Here is a 23,056-nt window from a genome sequence, read left to right as displayed (position 1 = left end):
CAGCTAGGACAGCATTTACTCAAGCTTTAAATAAAGTTGCTAATGATCACTGGTTCAAAGTCCTTCCTAGGTTATAAATCCTTCACTACGCTGAAAGGCTTCAGGGAATTACGTGTCACACCCATCATGATGGGGGACACACAGAACACAAAGATTCTGCAGGTAAACTTGCTAAGTCACATGTAAATCCCCTCAGCTGCATGGTACAGGCTGCTGGTCTCTACGTGAACACATTTACCAACAAGACACCGCATCGCACCGCACCTCAAAATGCACCTCTCCTCTTCCCTTTCATGGGGCGTCCAACTAACTGCACTGACCTAGTGCCCTTGCTGCAGCAGACCGGTTATTCTAAACTTACAAGGTATGGACTCTCCCTAAACCTGGAGTCAAACACCAGCACTGCCCCTTGGTAAACATTAGACACCGGGCATCTCGTGGACCCACTCCCCATCTTGGTCTCCCTTCCCTGGACCGGGGCTCCCCGCGCCCCCCTCACAGCACCGCCTTGTGGCTGACTCGGCACTGAGGGGCCACACGGCAAGTAGTCAGTATTGCTACAAAGCCGCTGGTACGCAACTCTAAGAACTTATTTCCATCTCTCTGCATTTCTACCATTTCTCCTCATATACAAATGTTGTATCTGTACTCCTTCCTTCCTCTTAACTTTTTCCTATACGCTCCTGAGGCCCACGTGGATGAAATGCAGCTCCCGGCGTCAGCAAGAGTCGGGGACTAATATTTGCTGGATGGACAATGGAAAGCTGGCACAAAAGGTAAACAGAGCTCAGAAGTGAATGGCCAGGTTCACAAAGGACACCGTATGACCTTCACACAGATTCTTGAAAGCACAGGTAAGCTCTTCCACCAGCCAAAATACACACAACTTTCTAACTTACAAGCCAAACACCACCACCAAACGTCCTTGCCCAGAACCAAGATCTCAAAGGCAGTGTGCACCAGAAGGCCCCAGTACCACGCAGCTACCACCACGACACCAATCAATTCAGGAAGGGTCATCACAGGATGCTAGGTGCATCAGATGAAAGGCTGTGGGGCACCACCCCACAGATTATGTACTAAGCACAAAGACAAAGACCACCTTTACAATGCAGAGACCTGGCGGATGTCACCTTAGCCAAGGGATGGAATGCAGTGCCAGCGGTATGAAGTGTCAACATGAAGCACTTCTGATAGGACCCATGGAAATATAGATCATCAGCGTGTAGAATTCTTACCTAAAATGTCCAACCTGAACCAGACTCTACGGGGTTAACAACGCTGGACTCCCCAAAAACATAAGAGTCCTAATAAACGTGAAAGGTAGAAGAACGGTGTGGGGAAACTAAGGAAGAATATTCTCATCTTAAAGACGTACATACGGGGTGTTCAGAGGCAGGCATGTGGAGGCCTACCACGTGGTTTAAGTGGCTAGAGAATACGTGAACACTCAGAGCCAGGCGGCGAAGTGTCTGTATGGTGACCTAAGTGACGGCACAGGACGTCACACTACCTTCTAATGTGTTAGCTTAGGTTTTTCCAAGAAAAGGGCAAGAGGCAAGTCAGGAGGTTTGTTTGAGCTCCCCAACACTACCCCCAGCATCTTTTAAGTAGAAAATGAAAGCATTCCCTCACCATCCACAGACCAGATCAGCCCCGTGTCACTTCAGGATCTCAGTCACTGCCTCAAAAACGCCCGCCCCAGCTCAGCCGACTGGCTGCTTCTGCCAGAAGGAGGCCTGAGGAAAGTACACTTCCCTGTGCCTGTCCTAAGCTGGGCAGGATCCTTGGCCTTTCTGTAAGTTTGAGGGCAACTGCCACAATTCTCCCCACCTCACCATACCCTAATTTGAGGGACCCAACTGGGTCAGCTTTAAAAGCCAACTAATTAAGTCAGGCTCTCCAGGGGGACTCTGGAATGTTTTAAAAGCTCCACAACTCTGCAACCCAAGGGGACCCCATCCGTTCTAACCTACAAGTCCTCCCTGAAGGGGACGCACCCCCCTCAGCCTGGAGGAAGGTGGGAAGAGCCACAGCATGTCCTGTCCTAGCACTTCAAGTACAGACCAGTGAGTTTCCCTCAACTAGCCGAGAAAACACCCAATGCAGACTAATATAAAATAGATTGGAAATACATATTCCGGTTAGAAAACTATTTTTTACAAAAACATACGAAGGGCAGATTTCACATCCAAATGTGGTCTGAGAGGCCTCGGACTTTGTTTTGCTTGGTCATCACTCACTGGGAACTGGCCCTCTCGCCGGTTCCCAGGACCTACAGGAACTCCTCGGGGACGCAAACTGCTTCGGACAACTACCTGCCAGGAAAAGGTCTCCCCTTCCCAGGCGGCCAGCGGGGATTCTGCTGGTTTTTAAAGCCCAAGTAGAGAAGTGAGGACTAAGGCATCCTGAGAAGCCTCAAACAAGGTGGGAAAAAGGACAGAGTGGGAAGGCACCACGCTAAGTGACCAGCATCTTTTCTGGGCAAAGAGAGCACTCAGGATTCTGCAGACCGTACATGCTCAAGCTCTAGATTCATGCCGCTCCCACTCATCAGTCTTGACATTTTTAACCAAGAGGCCTTACTGGAGAATAAAAGATAGTCCTTCGATAAAGCACTTCCCTTTCAACTGGCCAACACTGACCATCCTATTCAACCGCAAAGCAGAAAGAACACACGTGCAGCCTAGTGCTGTTCAGGAGAATACAGGGCTCCTACCCAGAAACCCTTTCCCCACTGCGCGAGGCCATGAGGGTGCACCGGACGCTGGGGGAAAGCCTTGCCAGCGACCCCCGGCCAGGCATGCGGTCGGCCAGGCTGGCCCACACAAGCCGCCCCCCTCCCTCCCCCCCCCGTCCGGCACCTAAAGGGACAGATGCAAGCACACCACAGGCTGGGGGTCCCAGCACGGGGCAGGCCTGCCCCCCTCCTCAGCTGGCACAGCCCTGCCTACACGCCACACGCATCCAGAACGCATGTCCAACCCAACCCGCCTCCGCTCCATGAGTGCCTCTACCTGACCCGTCTCCAAAGTCACCCAAGGACGAGGACCAGCCTGCAACAGGAATCTGGGCCCTTTTTAGATTAGGGAACAAAAGGTCACGAGTTACGTGGGTTTCTTCAATACGCACCTGCCCACCCTTTCCTGCACCCTCCTAGGGTCTCCCCAGTGAGGGGCTGAGGACAATTCCTATCTCCACATAGGGGGCAGAGACCCAGAGACCAGTCTGGACCCCACACAGGGCTCTAGCGCTGGTCTGCTGCTCTCCACAGGACACCTGCACAGCTCCTCAAAGCACAGCTACACATGCTCACCCAATACAAGTTTCTAACCAGTTTCAAGCCCTTTTTTCTTTTTTCCTTAAGTGAGAGAGACAAACAGACGGGAAGGGACAGAGGGAGAGAGAGAATCCCTAGCAGGCTCCACACTCCACTCGGAGCCTAACACAGGGCTGGATCTCATCACCGCGGGATCATGACCTGAGCCAAAATCAAGAGTCGGAAACACTCAACCGACTGAGCCACACACATCGTGTTCTCCTGGCCCCAGCTGGCACCCCAGCTCCAGGTCCTTTCTGATTCTAGAAGTCTGTGTGGTCGATATGCCTAAGAGCCTCCCCTGAAGAGCAGAGCCACCGGGTCCCCAGGCAGCCCCTACTGTGCTCCACCAGAGGCTCCGGTGCACGCACAGCTGGCCACTTGGCCCCTCGGGCCGACCCTCACCATCAGGACCGGCAGCCACTGCTGACGGAGAAAAGGGGACTCCCTGTTCAGTTACACCTCAGCCACAAGTCCTTCAGGGAAGCCAGACCCTGAAGGGAAGAAAACAAAAATTGAAGGAGTGACCGGAAGGAACAGTGAAGGTGTGAACAGGGGCGGGGAGAAGGGCAAGCAGAGACACCAGACGGGGCTCTACAGACATGCCAAGCCCCTTCACCAGCAGGCTAGCGAGGGCACCTCGGGTGTTTTTACCAAGTCAACCAACATCTACTCCGTGCCTAGTAAGTGACAGACACCAAAAACTCAAGCTTAGAAGCAGGCCGAGGAGTCCACAGTCCGAGCAAGGACACGGCGTTGAAGGTGCCACAGAGGGAAACGGCAGGGACCGGGTTGGTGGAGGAGACATGCAGATGGGGGGCAGAGGCCACGGGGGGCTCCGAGCACAGACAGGATGGGGCACAGGAAGGACCCCCTCCAGGGACACCCTGCTTGAACCTGGCCCCAACACTCATAGCCGAGTGACTGTGGCCGTGTTCCTCAACCTCTCCAGCTCAGGGTCTCAGCTCAAGGGAGTCATCACAAGGTTTCAACGTAACATGTGAAGCCACTCGCACAGCACCTAGCATGGCACACACACTTTGTGAGCATAGTACTCACACTACTACTTTGATGAGCGTAGTACTCTGGACATCTCCAGGAACTTGACATGCCTGGGACAGGAAGTCCAAGAGCAGGGGCAAGGACAGAAGTGGACAAGGGTCAAGTCACAAGAAGTCCCACCCATACAATAAAGCTCCTGAACGTGACCATCTGAGTAAGGGGGGGCGTGTACAGGGGTGGTTTCAGCAGGGCAGTGCCACGGTCAGGCCAGAGGCCCCCGGGCCACCCCCCGGGGCAACAGCACATGAGGATCAAGGAACGGAGAGCAAATCAGGCTGTGTACGAGCCTGCCATGGGTAGAGGGCGGCCAGACGCAAGCTGACAACATGCCCCTGGCTTCCTCCACACTCCTTCCTCTAGACTGGAACGGGCGCCCTCGCACGACAACCAGTTACCACTGCACGCCTGGCTGGGCCTCCCGGGGAGGAGCGGGCCCACCTGGGTCCGGGCTGTGGCACAAGCGACATGGACATACCTGACTGCAGAAGGAGCCAACCATGCAGAGCACAAGCGCGTCGGCTCAGTCAGAAAACCGGGGACCTTACCAGGAGTGCTGGAGGCTACAACGTTACAGGACTAAGCCCCCACCGTCCTGCCACGCCGAGACCTGCTCTTCCGTCCCAGAGGCACGACCATCTTCCTGCCGCCTTCGGTCCTCATGCCCCCCCCCCCCACCCGGTGCCAGTGCCCGTCCCTATCGTGTGTACATCAGCACAAAGAGCCCCCAGCACTGAGAGAGGACGCTCAGTCACCCCCGGCACACCACTTCAATTAACCCTGAGCACAACTGGGGTCGGGGGCTGCTGGTCCCTTCTCCCCCGGTTTGTTTCGTCCAGCTCGGTTAAAGGTGGGAAAGGAGGCTGGGGCCACCACTATCGGTGCAGCACCAGGATTACACCCTGCTCGCCAGATACCACAGTCCTGTTCTCGATCCGCTCAGGGCTCAGAACGTGACACGACGGCATTGCAGGCGTGCTGTTACAAGCCACAGCAGACAGGGTTTTGCAGAGGTCCCTCAGGGTTGACCCTGAGCGAAGTCAAAGGGAGACTGGCTAGATGGGTGCGATCTAGCCCTTTGCCAGCAGCTTCCTGCCATCGGAGCAGGGTAAGTCAGAGGTATGTGTGCAGCAAGACCGGACACAGGTGAACTGATGCCACTTTGAAGACAAAGGCCCACGGCTAGGACCGGAGCGGCCCCAGGACCAAAGAGCAACACCCAGCCAATGGCACCAGGAAACCGGGCCTTCGGTCCCAACCACTAAGAAGTGAATTCTGCCAACCACCTCAGGAGTTTGGAAACCGACGATCCCTCTCGAGGTCCCCGCTAAGAGCCCCGTCATCCACCACCCGGTCCGTGAGACCCTGAGCACAGAGCCCTGCCAAGCTCCCCAGACCAGTAGCCTCAATGCTGAACAGAGGTGGTAAACAGCGTTGTCTTCAGCCACTCCATCTGTGGTAACTGGTTTCCCAGCAAGAGAAAACCAACATGCTACACTGTCTCACAAAGTGCAAGAACCAGAGATCAATTTTACTGAACAGCTATGTACTCACTGAAACCAAAACTTCTGTAAGAGACCTATGGGCTCAAATGATCTCTCCCTTTGGCAGAAACAGGAATGTCTCACTTCATTTGATGGATTTAGTGTAACACAGAAGACTATAATTAACAAATTAGTTTTACTGACCATGAAAAAAACATAACCTATTTTTTAAAAACTTATATAAGCAGCATTTCCTGTTCTGGAAAACATAACCAGAAGGCTACCAGAAGTAACTTCTAGGACCAATTCTCCCCTCAGCTTAGGACGGTCAGCAGTGGGTTCTTGCAGCCTAGAACTGGGCCAGCAACAGAACGTCGTGGCACACAACACAGTGTCTGCGATACATATCCCAAGGATGCAGGTAACGAACGGTACTCTACAGATTGGAACCAGTCTTCAGACCAAGTGAAGTCACCAAGTGAAAGGGAACAGGCCATCTAATGCTGTGCCATGATCCTGCAGGTCCTACTCAACCAAGCAGGGCCTCATTTCAAAAGCACCATGTCTGAACTGGCCTGGCCACATGTCTGGAAAATCTCCAGGCTACCCTTCTTACAGAAGCACCTTAAAAGTTTCTTCAAAGCATGAAAAAGCTCCGAGAAGAAGCTCTGACAAAACCGGACAGCTATGAAAGGACAAAACAGCTAGAATTTTAAAGATTTTTTTCATGTTTGTTAGAAAGACAGTGAGACTGCAGAGGAGGGGCAGAGAGAGGAAGACAGAGGATCCGAAGCAGGCTCCACCCTGACAGCAGTGAGCCCAATACGGTGCTCAAACCCACGAACCAGGAGATCATGATCTGAGCTGAAGTCGGACGCCCAACTGAGCCACCCAGGCGTCCTGAAACCACCAGCGTTTTAAAAACAAGTGCCTTTTGAGAGCAACAAGCAAACATTATCAACACGATAAACTGATGTAGAAATATTACAGTATCCCATCCTCTGCCTCTCAGAGGACCACACAGACAGGTCCCAAGACCTAGGGATGCTCTTGAAACCTAGATCTCACAGAGAAGGAAAACGAGTCCCAAAGGCCCGGACATCCTCTATTGTTCTTGAACATTCCCACAAGTTTTCTGGCAGTCTACCTTCATACAAGCCCAATTCATCAGTCCCCGTGTTGAGGTCTGGCCTAAGAGGAGAGGAAGTCCACCCTCAAAGCACAACTGAGCCGTCCTAAATTCATCGGTGCTACACGTGATCACAGTCCTGCACACAGACACCTCTCCAGCAGCTTGCCATGGCTGAGACCAGGCTTCCTGCAGAAGCACCAGCCATCATTCCAAGGAAGCATGTCCAAGTGGCCCACCAGACCAGTGTGACAGGAGCTAGAGAAGATGGGGCCAGCCATCACTTTAAGTGCTTAAAGCTGAACACTGATGAATTCAATTCTAGGACTTCTCCTACCCTTCCTCCTTAGTCTTGGGCATTCAACAGTTTCAGCGAGAGCCTACTACATGACAGCACGGGGGACAGAAGTACAAGACGACCCAGTGCATGGATGCTGCCCTCCACGTTCACACTCCAATGAGAAGAGCAGTGTACGCGCGCGCACGCGCGCGCACACACACACACACACACACACACACACACACACAAAGCACGCACTGAATACGGCCCTGTCCGCAGCCACGGAGTGGGGTCACCTGATCCAGCATCATGAGGAGACCTCCTGAAGTTGGTCTAAGGCGGCACTTCCTGCAGTGGAAGGAGCTCGTGCACGCACAAGCTCCAAGTTGACATCACGGCCCGTGTCCAATCAGACCCACGCTGATCGCCGGCAAAGCGAAGCAGACAGGTCTACTGCAGGATGTTGGGCACAGAGCACCACACTGGACTGCAGCAGACTCCCCGTCCAATGGCCATGGTTTCTGCTCAGGCCAGAGCCTCGTCCTCTCGGACTCTGTTTTCACACCCCTCTGCGGTCCGCGAGAAAATCATCCCTACGCTTTGCATGAAACCAAAGTATGCAACTCCTGCCACATAAACTATTCTAACTGCGGGTCAAGGGTCATCAACTCTTCCCTGGATTTTCGCCACCTCCTCTTCTGGTTTTCTTGCCTTTGCCCTAGACTCCCTGTGGTCTACGCCTCAAAGAGCAGCCAAGATGATTCCCCAGACTCTGGTCACATTACCTCACGGGTCCGCCCCGGCAGCCCCAACTCACAGAGGGCAGCCCAACATCCTCGGGTGATCTCCAAGACCCCCTACGTCATCTGGCCCAACAGCACCTTGGTCTCCTGCTCTGCTCTCCCCTCAGGTCCAAGGAGTCTGGATTTCAGCCTAAGACCCCAAGCAGAATCAGTCAGGAAAACGGAAGTCAGATTTGCATTTGAGGGAAACCAGCCTGGAGAAGGACAAGAGAGGAGTTGGATCGTCACAGGGCCGCCGCAGTAATCTAGGCAGGGGGTATCAGTGGCCAGAGCAGGAGCGAGAGAAGAGCACCATAGCGTCCGGGGAGAGTGAGCTGGGGAGACGTCAGGAGCAGGCTGCAGAGGCTCGAAGGCCACCCTGGACCTGCCCACCACCCGGGCACACCTGAGGGATGCTCGGACCACTCCCTTGTGGCAGTCTCCCAGGGACATACGCGTGTCCCACACACATCTGTGGGTCTCCGTCTGCTCAAAGATGGGAAACGAGGCCACAGGGGCCTCCTTGGGTCCCCTCCCACTCCCACGTGTCACAAGCGCAAAGACCCAGCTGTGCTACTGAAGATCCTCTGCCTTCTGCCTCCACCCAGGCTGCAGGGAGTTGGCTCAACAGACTACGGCCAACGAAGCCAAGTGCCACCACCCAGCCTAGGGAGGTGAGCAGATGGCCAGGGGCAGCAGGGAGGGAGGGAGGGAAGCAGAACTGCGCTCTCACAGTAGCAAAAAGCCACAGGATGCGCACACACATGGTAAGTGGCGCCAGTACCTGCTGAGCAGCCAGTTAAGACACGGTCCTACAAGTCTCACGTGAGCCTGGTCGACCAGCCACACTCAAACTAGTTTCAACAGTTGTCCACAGAGGCCCAGCAGGGGCCAGGTCCCCAAGCTGGTGGCTTGTTGAAGAGACAGAACACGGCAGTGAAAACTGCGATCCAAGCTGCGCAGTAAACTCCTGAGTGTGCGGCCCGGTGCCCGCCTGTGGCCTAGTCCTCTTCCTGGGAGCAGAGACCCGTCCTCGCTCCTCACCCCATGTTCTCCTGCACCACCCATCCACAGGAGCCTTCAAAACACAAAACCTGGGTCCACAGTAAGTCCTGCCATTACCAACGTCAGGCAGGGGGATGAAGGCACCTGGGAAGCTAGGACAGCTCTCAGCGCACCCGAGAGGGTGCTGCTCCGACTGCGTAGCAGAAGCGGCACCCCATGGCAGGTCTCTCACAGCGAGGTGGACACGGGCCAAGGTCCAAAACTGGGTCTCACTGTTCCACCTCCCATCACCAGGACCAGGGACGCGGCTCACCCGGCTAGGCCAGGCTGCCTGGGCCTGTACCCGAGACTTTATCTCGCCTGAGACTAACAGGACTGGTGACAGAAATTTACGATATGAACCACCCTCACTCCTCCCCTCCCTACACTCGGCCCAGCTCACTGTCCCTGCCTCTCTGCAGGGGCTGCACAAGGACAGTCCCCACGCAGGAGTCTCGTGGTGAGCCAGGACGCTACAGAGTCCTCTGACACAAGCTCTGGACTGTAGGCAGATGCCCATCTCGCAGGGCCTCAGGCTCCTGGCCATGCTGCAGGGTCACGAAGGGTGCGACCTGTCACAGCTGGTTAAAGATCGAGGGGGTTTGGGGGCGCCCGGGGGGCTCAGTCGGTTAAATGTCGGACTTGATTTTGGCTCAGATCATGATCTTACAGTTCTTGAGTTCAAGCCCCACACTGGGCTCTGTGCCGACAGCTGGGAACCTGGAGCCTGCTTCAGATTTCTGTATCTCTCTCTCTCTCTCTACCCCTCCCCTGCTTGTGCTCTGTCCCCCTCTTAAAAATAAACACACACACAAAAGAAAGATCTAGCGGGTTAGTACACGTTTTACCACAGGGTCTGGAGCTGCTTGCTCCTGTCTGCTGCAGGCCTCCCAGAGCCACCGCCAGGGCGGACCAGCCATCCAACCCTACGGTCCAGCACTAACAGAATGCGGCCCTCCTGATTCAAAGTTCCTCAGAATTTCAGCCGGTGCCAGCAGAGCATTAAGCCAAGTCCAGAGCCCTAGGAGACCTCAGGGTGCACAGCCCCGCCACCAGCTCAACTCGGAGGACTAACCTGTGGCCCCTGCCACGAGTCAGTTGGACAGTGTCACGTCCGCATCATCCCACAGCTTAACTTGCACTCCAGGCCTCAGCATGCTCACAGGAGCTCTGTGGAACTGCCAGCGTGGAGTACAAATCCTGCCCGTTCACCTGTCGGGCCGGGCCCCAAGACCCGCCCGCCACCCCAGGTCTATCGGCCCCTCTGCGGGATAGTCACAAGTACACAGTACATACAAAATGCACGGGCACGTTACTTGTATTCAACAAATGTCAGTCCCCTTCATTTCAAAGATGACAGCCTCTTAATGTAGACTGACATCATCCAACACAGACCAGCCCCCACATGGGCTGCTGAGACCCTGAAATGTGACAGAACCAGAATGGGAGGAGCTTGTGCCAAATACAAACCAAACTATAAAGACCTGATGTGCAAAAAACATTATCTCAACAAGCAGATGTTGAGACATTAGGAATACTCTAGGTTAAAAAGCTTATTAAACCGAGCTTCACGTTTTTTACTTCATGTAGTTACTGCAGTTTTAACTACAAAGGAGGTTCACACTGCATGTGCAGGACTGCACCATCTATGCGACAGCCACCCCACAGATCTCAAGTTGGGGGAAGGCCTAACCGGTTTTCTACACTGGAAAATCAACCTGGGTGCACAGGGACTAATTGTTCACCCTACAAGACACCTTGGCAAGACACAAATACTGAAGACAGAGGGTCAACTTTGACACTTTTTGCCAGGAAAAGGTAAAGATAGCTATAACATCTGAGAATTTTTCTTTGCTTTTAGTACCCACCAGATGTTCACAGGATAATCATCTCCCAAATTTAACTCAACTTCCTCAAAGGCAAGTTCTGACAAAGGCACGATGAATGAACTTCAAGAGTTTCTTCAATAAAACCAGTCAAGTACTAGGTCATGACACCAGCCATTTCCAGCTCACTACCGTGCCAACCGTGACGAGGACGAAGGAAAACACCCTGCTGTGTGACCTCAACTACACCTTCGTACACAGTTGTAGTGAGGCTCAACCACCCAGCTGCCCAGATCTAAGACAAAGGTAACCCTTGGGGGGCATCCCTCCCTAGGAAAGGACTAGAAATACACTTTGGACTTTGCTCTAATTCTGAAGCCTTTGTCAACAAGTTTTAACTTTCCAAGTAAGCCAATTTTAACTTTAGTAGTATTTTTAAATATTCTTTTGGACAAAATTTCAATCATAATCTTGATTAAAAATCTCAAAGAGCATCAAATACTATACGTGGTAGTATAACAGAAGAACCTATCCTTCAAAAATACAGCCAAAAGTGTTTTTGGAAACACGCAGGGCGATGTTTTCCAAAACCTCCCCGCTAACCTCCTAACTCCATCAGTCCGGCCGATTCCAATGCTAGAGAGGCCATCCAAAGGCCTCCTCATTCTCTGGACATCAGAGCAAAGGAAAGCCTCCCCCCTCACACAGAGGGCGATGGGCACCGTCAGCAACAGGCCTGTGACGTGCCTGCAGCCAGAACACCTGCCTGCGCAGGGCAGCCCCTCCCACTGGCACAAAGCAAAGTGGCAGAGGTGAGTGACAAGCTAGGAGGAAACGCTCGGAGGTTCGCGACTTCGGTTGCCTCTTCCAGCAGCCTTCTTTGTCGCCCTGTCCTTCTCATGCAAGCGCAGTGCGGGGAATCTGCAGCACCCCACATCTGCTTCACCATCTACCCAGAAATAGGCACACCGAGGAGGACACAAAAGAGAAAAGCCAAAACATTTGGCCCAAGGGACTTCCATCCCCCAGAGATCAAGAAAACACCCAACAGGAACAAGTAGTGCCTGCCTGTTGCTGCTGGAAAGGCAAAGGGAGAAAAACGTCTCCGGAGACAACCTGGCAGGTGTTCACGGCATTTAAAAGCCCCTACACCGTTGCCCTAGCAGCGCCCCATTGGACGATCAGGGAACACACATGCACGGCCCCAACAGCAGTTGGTGGCCAATGCAGAACACGGAGAGGTTACGCTCTGCCTGCTCACTGCCAGACCAGGGCTGTGAGAACTCAAGACGGAGGAGCGAAATAAGTAACATGTCAAAGCCCTTTAGAAAATGTTACCAATAAAGACGTGATTGAGAACTGAAACCAGAGACCAAATGGAGAATGGGGAAAACTATACAAGGCAGCACTTAGCATGAGCAAGATTCTCTCCCTCACCCAGGTGGCATGTACTTAGGACAATTCTGTCCCTGCCACATATACCAGGCAAACCAGGGTTTCTCCACACATTCTCCAAGGTAACTGGACCACAGTACCAGCTCCTCAGTCGGGAAGTTTAAGAGAATTGTCAACTGTAATAACCCATAGTTCTAAATGAGGTCAGCTCTCATCAGATCTTACTTTACTACACTATTAGAAACATGGAAAAAAAAAAAACGTGAATTCTTATCAAACTACACACTATTCCAGGATATGAAAGATTCAAATAAGATGCATGATAGGCAGCAAAAAGTGAGAAATAGGAAAAGTTCAAAGCCATATATGTGGTTTTCCTACAGGTTTTATGCCCCCCCCCCCCCCGCCAAATTTAAAAAATGTTTTCCAACTTAAAACGTAAATGGTCTCTCAAACTTTAATAAATACAAAATTTACAAACTTCCTTTAAACTTAAAACTCTTTTCATGATCAGAACCACCCACTGGGGGAAATACCTCATTTTCTGCAGCTAATTAAGATGCGGACCAAAACGACGGATACAGTAACCACAGCGCTTGGTTCCTCTGCTCCTGGAAGAAATCCTGGCATAGCTTAAGACGCTAGTAAAACATTCCCAGAATAATCTGTTACAAACACACTTCGGTCTCAACTCTTGGAAAAAGGCACCTTGACAGACACCAGAACAGAAGGTAACCTGGAGTTCAAGCGATTAGTTTCAGGGTCTGTGTTTGTAATTTCCAACAGTTTCTCTCATCATTCAGAAGGTCGTAAAAATGAAACATGTCAAGCCAAGAACACGTTTCAGAAGTGCAAGGTCCTTCCCTTCCCATTCCCTTTCTATGTATCTCTCTTTAAAAACCCTGGGAGGGGTGCCTGGGTGGCTCAGTCGGTTAAGCGTCCGACTTTGGCTCAGGTCATGATCTCGCGGTCCATGAGTTTAAGCCCCACGTCGGACTCTGTGCTGACAGCTCAGAGCCTGGAGCCTGTTTCAGATTCTGTGTCTCCCTCTCTCTGACCCTCCCCTGTTCATGCTCTCTGTCTCAGAAATAAAAAGGTTAAAAAAAAAATTAAAAATTAAAAACAAAACAAAACCCTGGGAAACTGCTGCATGTGCTCCGCACGCAAGGCCACCTTTCAGGGAATAGGCCAGTACCTTCACACCACAGATCAGAACAAGTCTGGAAGCCCAAGTAGGATTCACACCATACAGAACTCATTTTTCAGGGTAACTTCCTACAACAAAACAAAAACCAGAGTGACTCAACAATGTGAGAGTTTTGATGTGTTTTGTTATTTTCATTATCCTAGGCAATTAGGAGTTTGAAGTGTGACTTACTACGGAAACTGAAAGTATGCTAACAAAACATGCCTCTCAAATTTATTTACCGAATTTAAAATTTAAAACTCTTTAAAAACTAGCCACAAGTTTCCTTATAAACAAAAAAATCAATTATTTGCTATCAACTGCAGATTTATTGAAGGCCTACTATAACTCCAAGAACTGTTCTAGATGCTTGGGATAAGTTAGTGACCTCTCCTACAGCATCATTAAACTCTTCGTTATAAAGATAGACAGGATATGAAATTTCAACAGCAGCCTCTGGAGAGCGAAAGGTAAAGGGTTTTTAAGACTCCACTTTAATACTTTCTTACAGAGTCCTACACTGAACACTGAAGTTGTGAGGTTGTAAATTTAATGTGCAAACTGAATTTCAAATTTACTATCACAACCAAAACTCAGTTTGATGAAAATAGTCTCACAACAAAGGTCAAGGAAAAGCAAACGTTGCTACCAGGAACACATATTCTCACAGCCCAATAGGGGAGTCCAGAACAAGATGACAAAGCCTTTCTGAAATGTTGCCCCCTCCTAAACAGCCCTAGGGTCTCCGGGATCTCTACTAAGCCTTTCAGGTACCTGTAAGGGACTTCCTCGCAGACCTCAAATACTACAAAAGAGATACCTTAATGTTCACAATCACGCAGGACAGGATTTTGGTTTCTTGATGCCAGTGTAACTTCAACAAATGAGTTGCCATGAAACTTGCCCTCACCGACTGGACTTCTAGATTTCTCCCAAGAAACCCACACTAAGACTGTGCTAGGAGGGGAAAACTTTATGGAATCCTCTTACACAACAGGTTCCACCGGAGATGCCTTCATATACTCTTCTCCGCCAGCCTGCTCAAACTCAGCTCAGCTCTGATAAGGAAACAGGTGGTAAAGCAGCAGGAGGAAACGATGGAAGCACAGACGTGACCACAACCACTTCGAGCTGGAGTTCCCAAATGAAACAATGTCTAGGTTTCCGGATCAAAAGCACTACCCCAAGGTTAGGAAAAATCATACGGTAAAATGAGCTGTAAAGGAGGTTTCCAGAGAACTGCCGCTGAAAGACCGTATTTAGAACAGTGACAAAACCTTACACAGCAGACACACCCCGCCGGGTACACTCCCCAAGACGTAGGTTTACCTCCAACCTAAACACCGCCTACCTTCTGGCGGTAGGAAAAAAAAGCAGATAAAGGCGTGAGGCTGGGAGGGCTCGGGGTCCTTTCATTTGTGCCCGGTTTTGCCCGCTTACCTGCTAGAAATTCTAAGGGGCTGACCCAGCCCTGAATGCGGGTCCCCCGGGGAACCCCTAAAAGCACAGGCTAAGGCAGGGAACAAGGAATCGACCGCACCCCTTAGGAACGGTTCTCGCAAAAGCGTGACACCTACCCACGAGCTCCTGAGGCTCTTCTTCAGAGCGACGACAGCCCAGTTCGGGGCTGCACGCAGCGGCCCCTCCCCGCCCCGCGACCGCGCTCGCTCCCTTCCCCCGGGCCTCCGGGCGCCGCCAGCCCGGCCCGCCCCCCTCCTGGCGCCCCGCGCCCGCTCACCTCCAGCCGCAGGGAGGCCCCGCAGCCTCGCAGGAACTCGCGGATATTGCTCAGGCACTCGCTCTCGCTCCGGGGCTCCGGGTAAACCTGCAACACAGAGCACAGGCGCTGAGCGGCGGCGCGGAGGCCGCGGACGCGACCCAGGGCGGCGCCGGCAAGCGGCCCCGGGCGAGAGGACGCGGACGGGCGGCCCCGGCGGCCCGGAGGGACCCCGGCCGCCCCTGACGCCCGCCCGCTGGGCCGCCGCCGCCGCTCACCGTCTTTCCTTCCTCTGGGCTGCACCAATCTCAGGCCCCAGCCCTCTCCAGGAAGTGGGCCGCCACCGGAAGTGACGTATTCAGACCGCGCCCCGGCCGGCCAGCGCACCGCCTTTTCCGGCCTCGCCCTCGCGCCGGCAGACGCGGTGCACCTGGCCCCACGCGCGGCCGCCTGTCCCCTGCACTTGGCCCCACCCACGGCCGCCTCCTCCTCCTCCTCCTCCTCCTCCTCCTCCCCCCCACAGCACTTTGTCCTTGTCCTCGGACGCGGCGCACCTGGCCCCACCCGCGGTCTCAGTCTCGGGCTCCACCTCCTCCTCCTCCATCCTCCCCCGCGCCGAGCACCAGGTCCTTGTCCTCCGACACGGGGCGCACCTGCGCACCTGGTCCCACGCGCGGCCTCCTCCACCCAGCGCGTGGTTCTCATCCTCTGACACGGCCCACCTGACCCAGCCCACGCGCAGACTCCTCCCGGCACTTGGCCCTCATCCTCGCCTGGCCCCAGCGGACACAGCCCGCCCTGCCCAGAGGGTCCCGGAGAGCAGGGCCTCAGCGGTGAGCAACCCTGAAGGGGCTGGAGGGAACCCTATCTTCAGTTCTTCCCAGCCACCGGCTTGGGAGAGTGGAACCGGTATTCTATTACGAGGATTTAGAATAATTGGCAACATAAATTATGCATGTTGGGATTGAAGTGCAATGTTTTCCTTCCCGAATACACACCACGTGCTTCATTAATGATTAACCAGAATAGCCAGTTACATATCAGTGAGCAAGTCAGCTAGGAAGCAGTTGTCTGCGGCCTCTACCACGGGCGGAGAGCGTCGAGGAGGGCCCGGTGCAGGCTGCCAAGAGAGAACTTTGAGGGCCACCTGCCACACCTGTGAGGAGTTACTGACAGCCTCCCGGACCAGAAAAGTCAAGAAAACCGAGAGCAATCAAGAGAGAAGCCGGAGACATGAGAAGGGCCCTTTGTCGTTCTGACACATAAGAAGACTAAGTTTTGAGAGCTACACTACAGCATCATCCAGAACTCTAGCATCTAAGGACATTCAGGGCACTTTTGTCCTTGTATGGGGATATCACAGCATTCCATCAGGCCTTACAGGAATACTCTGGTTTCATTTCAAGCTTGGGTCTTTTAAAGTTATAAATCAAAACGAAAAACAAGGGTGTTAAGAAGTACAAAGAGGGCAAAAATCAGACCCTTTTTTTCCTACAATTTAAAAATCCTTAGAAGAAATTGCCAACATATTTCCTCCAAATTGAACGGATTTTTTTTTTTTTTCTGTGAACAGATAAACCAAAGCTGCTTCCTGGTCCATTTGCTCCTCTCCATAAAAGAATTTTGAAAAAGTATGCACCAAATATGCATGCTTAATAATTTTAAGTAGTTGCAAAGCTTTAATTTCTGATGTCTTGAGGACATTTTGAAACTGTTAAATATGCTTTAAAATTATGTCCAGTAGCTCAAAAAACAGTAGAAATAGCCATTCTCCATCTTAAAAAATTAATGAACAAATTCCTTGTTTAAAAGTCAGACATTTTACATTCTGTTCTCCTTCAGCGTCTTTCCATTCCACTTCCTGCAACAAAACAGTATGCTAAAGTAAGACATTTTTATACTAAACCATTTTTACTGATCACTGTTTTTGTTTGGTTGGGTTTTTTTGTTTTGGCAAGAGACCCATACAAATACAGTCCACGTCCTCATTCATTCACGGATTCTGTGCAAATTCACCTACTTGATAAAATTTGTTTGTAACCCCAAAATCAATACTGGTGGCACTTTCCCAGTCATTCACAGACATGACACACATTCCCAGCTAAACTTGAACAAGACTGTGCTCTGCCCTCTTGCTTCAGCTCCTAAGGTAAGCAGATGTCCTTTTCACTCTCTACTGGCATCACGTTTTTCACATTTTTGTGGTTCTTCTTGGTGACTTTGCTATTTTAAATGGCCCCCAAGCGTAGCGCTAAAGCACTGTCTAATGTTCCTAAGCGCAAGAAGGCTGTGATGTGCCTTACAGAGAAAATACGTGTGTTAGATAAGCTTCGTTCAGGCCTGAGTTACAGTGCTGTTGGCCGTGAGTTCAACGTTAATGAATCAACAATACGGTACATCCAGAAAAAGGAAGACGATATTCGCCGATCTGTACGTGAGGCTGCTCCAGAAAGTGCTAAAGTAACATCTATAGTGCGTGATGCGGCTATGGAAAAGATGGAAAAGCAGCTAAATTTGTGGATTCAGGAGATGACAACCAATAAAAAGAGCATGGTAGACAGTGTTGTTGTGAGGCTGAAAGCCAAGGAAATTTACAGTCATGTTACCCAGGGTCAGGAAAAGGTTAAACCCTTCTCAGCTAGTGCAGGCTGGCTTGCACGTTTCAAAAGGCGATACCACATGAAAAACGTTAAACTTGGACAGAAGGCAGGTCCTGCAGATGAGGAAGCTGCAGAAGAATTTAAAAAGTATCTGCTAAGCATTATACATGAAAAGGGTTATATGGAAGAGCAGGTTTTCAACGCTGATGAGACAGGCTTGTTTTACAAGAATGTTGGCAGACGAACCTATATAATGCAAATGGCCTCCAAGGCTCCTGGCTTTAAATCATTCAAAGACCGTGCAACCTTGCTATTATGTGCCAATGCCAAGGGTGACTTTAAGTGCAAACCCCTCATGGTACACAGAGCACAAAACCCTCAAGCACTTCGAGGGAAAAATCTGAACCGTATGCCAGTCCATTGGAGGTGGAACAAAAAGGCATGGATGGCATCTGAAATATTCTGGGATTGGTTCCACAACTGCTTCATCCCAGAAGCTGAACGCTACCTCCATAGCAAAAACCTTGCCTTCAGGATTTTACTAATTTTGGATAGTGCCCCAGTTCATTGCCATGAAGAACTTGAAAATGCCCACCCTGACATAGAAGTTCTCTTCATGCCCCCAAACACTGCTTCTCTCATCCAACCCCTCAGTCAGGGGATAATAAAAGCTTTCAAGGCCCACTACACCAGGGAGCTTTATAGCAAGGCTTTTGAGGCTCTTGATGCCAACGAGGAAACCACCATGATGGACTACTGGAATTCCGTCACGATACGCAACGTTATAGATTATATCAGCACAGCGTGGGACAGCATCAGGCAGGCTACTATTAATAACTGTTGGGCAAATGTTTGGCCAGACTGCGTGAAAACTTTTGAAGGCTTTGAAGGTGTTAGAGAAAGTATAAAGAACAGTGTGGAAAACATAATGCATATTGCACAGCAAATAAGTGGAGAAGGCTTCAGAGACATGAGGGAGGGAGATGTGGAGGACATTTTGGCAGAAATGGCAGTAGAACCCACCAACAAAGACCTGGATGAGATAGCAAAGCATGGCACTGGCGTCAGCGATGATGATGGCAGTGATGAAGGTCAGCCTAAGAGTCCAAGAATTGTCCCTCTCACGGCAGCCAAAATAGCAGAATGGAATTCTGCCCTGGAAAAAATTTTCCATGACATGGAAGAGTGTGACCCCGTGCTCGAACGGAGCCTCACATTTAAGCGCCTCACCTCCACTGCATTCGTCCCTTATGCAGAAACACTTAAAGATTTGAGGCGAAAAGCCAAGCAGACAAGGCTGAAGGAATTTTTCAAGCCAGTTTGGGAGGGAGAGTTGCCGACACCATCAACACATTGTGAAAGCCGAACTCCTGAGGTAGAGCTGTCCGATCTCACGTGTCACCCTCACTGACTTCTTCCTCTTCTGCCGAGTACAACACCTACTCTGTCTTGGTTTTTGTGGGGCAAGCCAAGGTCTAGAGATTTAACCACACTGCCCACTGCCCCATCACAAAGCCCACAGCTCCACCACAAGTAAGGTTTTAATGTTTTCACAAAATTTCAAGCGTTCAAGCTTCGCATAATGCTGTGTTCAGGGCTGGCTTTCTTACATTACCGTACTATGCAGCATACAGTATGTGTTTGCTGAGTGTGCACCGTGTGCAACTGAACTGAAGAGGTAAACAGTTCATGGTGCTGTAACTGAAATTGTGTTGTACTATGAAGAAACCCTGCATGCAACTAATTATTTGTAAGGAACATGTATTAAATAAGCCGTCTCCAAGTGGAAATACACTAAAACAAGATTATGTGTTGACTGGTTGACAAAACCTTGCAATGTCTATCTGGAAGGAAATTAACCAGGTATTTGCCCTAGGAAGAGTGGTTCAGTAGTTGCTAATTCAGTGTTCACAGTGACTTTGTAGGACACAACTACCACAAGTAACGAGAATCAACTCTACCTTTAAGGTTAGTAAAGATCTAATTGTTACAATTGTTCTTCTAAATTAAACACAACTATTATGAGCACGCAAACAATGGGAACAATACCTTCAAGTTTCTGAGGAAAATTTATCAAATGTAAAAGTAAAACTTTATTTGGAAATGTATGTCCTAATGAAATGTATAGCATTGTGTTGTTGTTGTTGTTGTTGTTGTTGTTGTTGTTGTTTTAATTAGCTCATTTACCTATGGACAACTATCACTTATTGCTAGAAGGAGGTACAGTCCAGCATTAGTTCTGGTCCTGTCTTGGGCGGGGGTTGTATGCAAACACTGAGAAACCTTGTTCCTAAAAATAAGTAAATAAGAAATGGAAAGGGTTTTGTTATGTAACTGGATTTTTTGATGCCTTCTGAATGACATAGCCAAAGTCTAGACATAATCTATCCTAAATAAAATTTTGAAATCCTCAGTTAACAGCATGATTCGGGTCTCCTGCAATCTCTATGAAAGCTAGCAAGTAGAAACCCCTGAGCTGCACAATTCCAGACGTTAGGGTCATTCACGTCTCAACACCATGGATACCTACTGGTTACACAGCTGGGAGGTTTTCCACCTTGCAGCAGTGTGCCTCAGGGAGACAACAAATGAGTGTACGGTCTGCCTTTCTTATGTGAACTGGGAGAAGCGGGTGTTGGGACAGCTGAACCCACTCATTGCATTCCCAGACCTCAGGCACCTTCTCAGGCAAGTCAGTTACAAGTGAGTGCATGTGCAAGCCGAGGAACTGAACTCCTTTAAAAGTCTCCACTTGCATGCATGTGGGTGCATGGAGCTGGCTCATTCAAAGAATACTGTACAGACTAAGTACTGCCTGACCCTGTAACATACATACTGACCTTGGACACGACACTTGACCCCTCTGGGTCTATGCCCTCATCGTCCCAATTTGAGGCTCAGCCTTTCTCACAGAACTGATGGCAGGATCAAATGGATACCAAGTTAGTTCAACAACACGGACCTGGACTCCATGCCAGAGCACGTGATAAGCACTGTGACTGCAAAGGAGAGAGAGACAAGGCCCTGCCCTCAGGGAGGGAGGGAGGAATCGCACACAACACGGCAAGGGGCCATAGAAGCACGGAGAAAAGAAACGGGAGTTCTATGGGGGACACGGGAGGCCAGAGGCCTAACCAACAAAAAGGACATCTGAGTTAGAGCTATAAGGGTGAAGAGACAGATGGAACTGCATTTTCAAAGGTGTGACATTTGAGAAGCCCGTGGTATTTTCGAGGATGATGAGCCCTCAGGGGCAGCTGAGGTCATGGGGCACAGCCTGCAGTGGAAGGGCTACATATGAGATGATGATGTAAAAGACATTTAAGGTCCCCTGCATATTTCAGTAAAGAAGCTACGTGAACAACAGTGAGCATCATCAGGTAAATGCAAATTAAAACCTCAGACAACACTACACACCCACCAAAATGGATACTGTGGAAAAGGTCAACAGTATCAAGTGTTGGTGAGGATGGAAAGCAGCTGGAGCCCAACACGTGACTGATGGGAGTGTAAAATCATACACTTGGAAAACTGGCAGCTTCTCAAAAAGTTAAGCATACCTAAGCCCAGCAATTCCTCTCCTAGGTACTTACCTGAGAGAGATGAAAACACATCCACAAAAAGCCACGTATAAGAACATTCACAGGAGCCTTACATAAAATTGCCAATGCCTCACAACCTAAAGGCGAACACTCCTCAGGGCAATCACCAGTGACCACCTTCCGATGACCAACAAGAGCCCAATTCACTCCCCAGAAATCCTGTCCCAAGTTCCCCACAGTAATTAGCTCCAGGCTTTCCAATCAAGAACTCTAATCAGTCAAAGGCACAGAGTCCCAAAACCATTGTGATCTTCCTTTTGAAATACGGCTTTTGTACTTCATATTTGATAAAGAATGTGTCAGATGCTCTGAGAACTGGCAATAAACTAAATCACAGCAATATCACAGTCACACTTCAGGGACCTCCACAGCTGTCCAGTTTCCCTCTCAACTCTTCTCTACCACCCACTCCACGCTGGGAACAACCAGCTCCACCCTTGGTCCAAGCAAAGTGCCAACTGAGGCAGCTAGCTGCCTTCTCTCCAACTGAAAGTGTTTCGAGAGTCTGAGTTCACAAACCTTCCTAGGAAAGAATAGGCACTTGTAGCAACACATCTAATTTAAGCAGGTTCCACGCACCACAACAATTAGGATCAAGAGTATAGAAAACTGTCACAGCGTATGCTATCTGGGAAATGCTTAACTGCCCAGGGTTGTACTTCCCAGAGATTCTGACTGAGTAGGTTTCAAGTATATTCCAGAAGTTGAGGGCAGGGTGGGTGTCTGAAATTCCCCATCTGCCTGATTTTCACCCAAGTCTGGAACACTGGTATGGTATAATTCAGTGTTTCTCAAACAAACACATGCATCAGAATCATCTAGAGTGACATTACTACATCCTGCCAGAGTTCCATCCGTAGATCTGGAGTGAAACCCAAGGACGTGGCTTTCTGACATTCCTAGGAGATGCTGATGGTAGCAGGACCATACGCAGAGAACTAGTGGCAGATGTAGATTAAACCATTAATCAAGAAATCTTGTTTATTCCCCCCACTGGGAAAACAAATTCCCAGCCACAGAACATCAACAGCCTCATGACCACAGCTACCAAGAATCACTTCCTCTGAACACCTGTGGCTCTGTCTCCAGCCCCCACCCTGTAGCCAGATTTGCTTGTGCAGATCTCTCCCGTTAGACATGAGCTCCCTATTAAATAGCATACTGCCCGCTTAGGTCACTAAACTCACTGATCTGTGAGAGGACCTCAGCGTAGAAAGTCAGAGAACATGAGGCAGTTCCGTTCTTCAGAGACGAGGAAGCAGAGGCTGAGAAGAAATGACCTGCCCGAGTTTATGCAGCCCGCGTACTTCACCAGCCTGCTCGAGGAGGCAGACCTCTGATGACTGCAGGAACCCGGCTCCCCTGCCCTCACTTGTGGGGATTTGGCCAACCAGAAGCACTACGGGAGCCAGGTGGCAGCTGCCTGACAGCCACAGTGACATGCTGGAGCTGCTCCCAAAAGGGCCTATGTGCACCCCCCACCCCCAGCCCCGCCAGCTCTGTGTTCAGTAACATCATATCTGTCGCTGGAATCGGCCACAGTACAAGTATTTACACCGCAGAAATTGGCAGATACTACAAATGAGGGCTCCACACCACAGGAAGCCCATTGTTAAGTCTTTACCAAAACACC

At 50.6% G+C, this 23,056-nt stretch overlaps 1 protein-coding gene across 8 annotated transcripts in view; it reads right to left on the bottom strand.

Moving 5' to 3' along the window:
- Nucleotides 1-23,056, bottom strand: part of ARHGEF7 (Rho guanine nucleotide exchange factor 7) — a 134,076-nt gene that overhangs the window by 89,161 nt on the left and 21,859 nt on the right. For 5 of the 8 annotated variants that reach the window (XM_023253241.2, XM_023253248.2, XM_023253259.2 and 2 more), the window contains exon 2: nt 15,243-15,329. Coding sequence is in view for 3 of the 8 variants with exons in the window: in XM_023253259.2 (XP_023109027.1) it covers nt 15,243-15,329 (87 nt within the window). In the remaining 5 variants the exon portion in view is untranslated. Of the gene's footprint in view, nt 1-15,242; nt 15,330-15,499; nt 15,648-23,056 lie in introns of those variants that run through there. The other 3 variants (XM_023253271.2, XM_023253276.2, XM_045055951.1) reach the window with 3 other exon arrangements.

This window comes from Felis catus, chromosome A1, assembly GCF_018350175.1.
Source record: "Felis catus isolate Fca126 chromosome A1, F.catus_Fca126_mat1.0, whole genome shotgun sequence".
Lineage (NCBI taxonomy): Eukaryota > Metazoa > Chordata > Mammalia > Carnivora > Felidae > Felis > Felis catus.
Note: the sequence above shows the minus strand (reverse complement) of the source record. Positions and strands in the feature narration are given on the sequence as shown.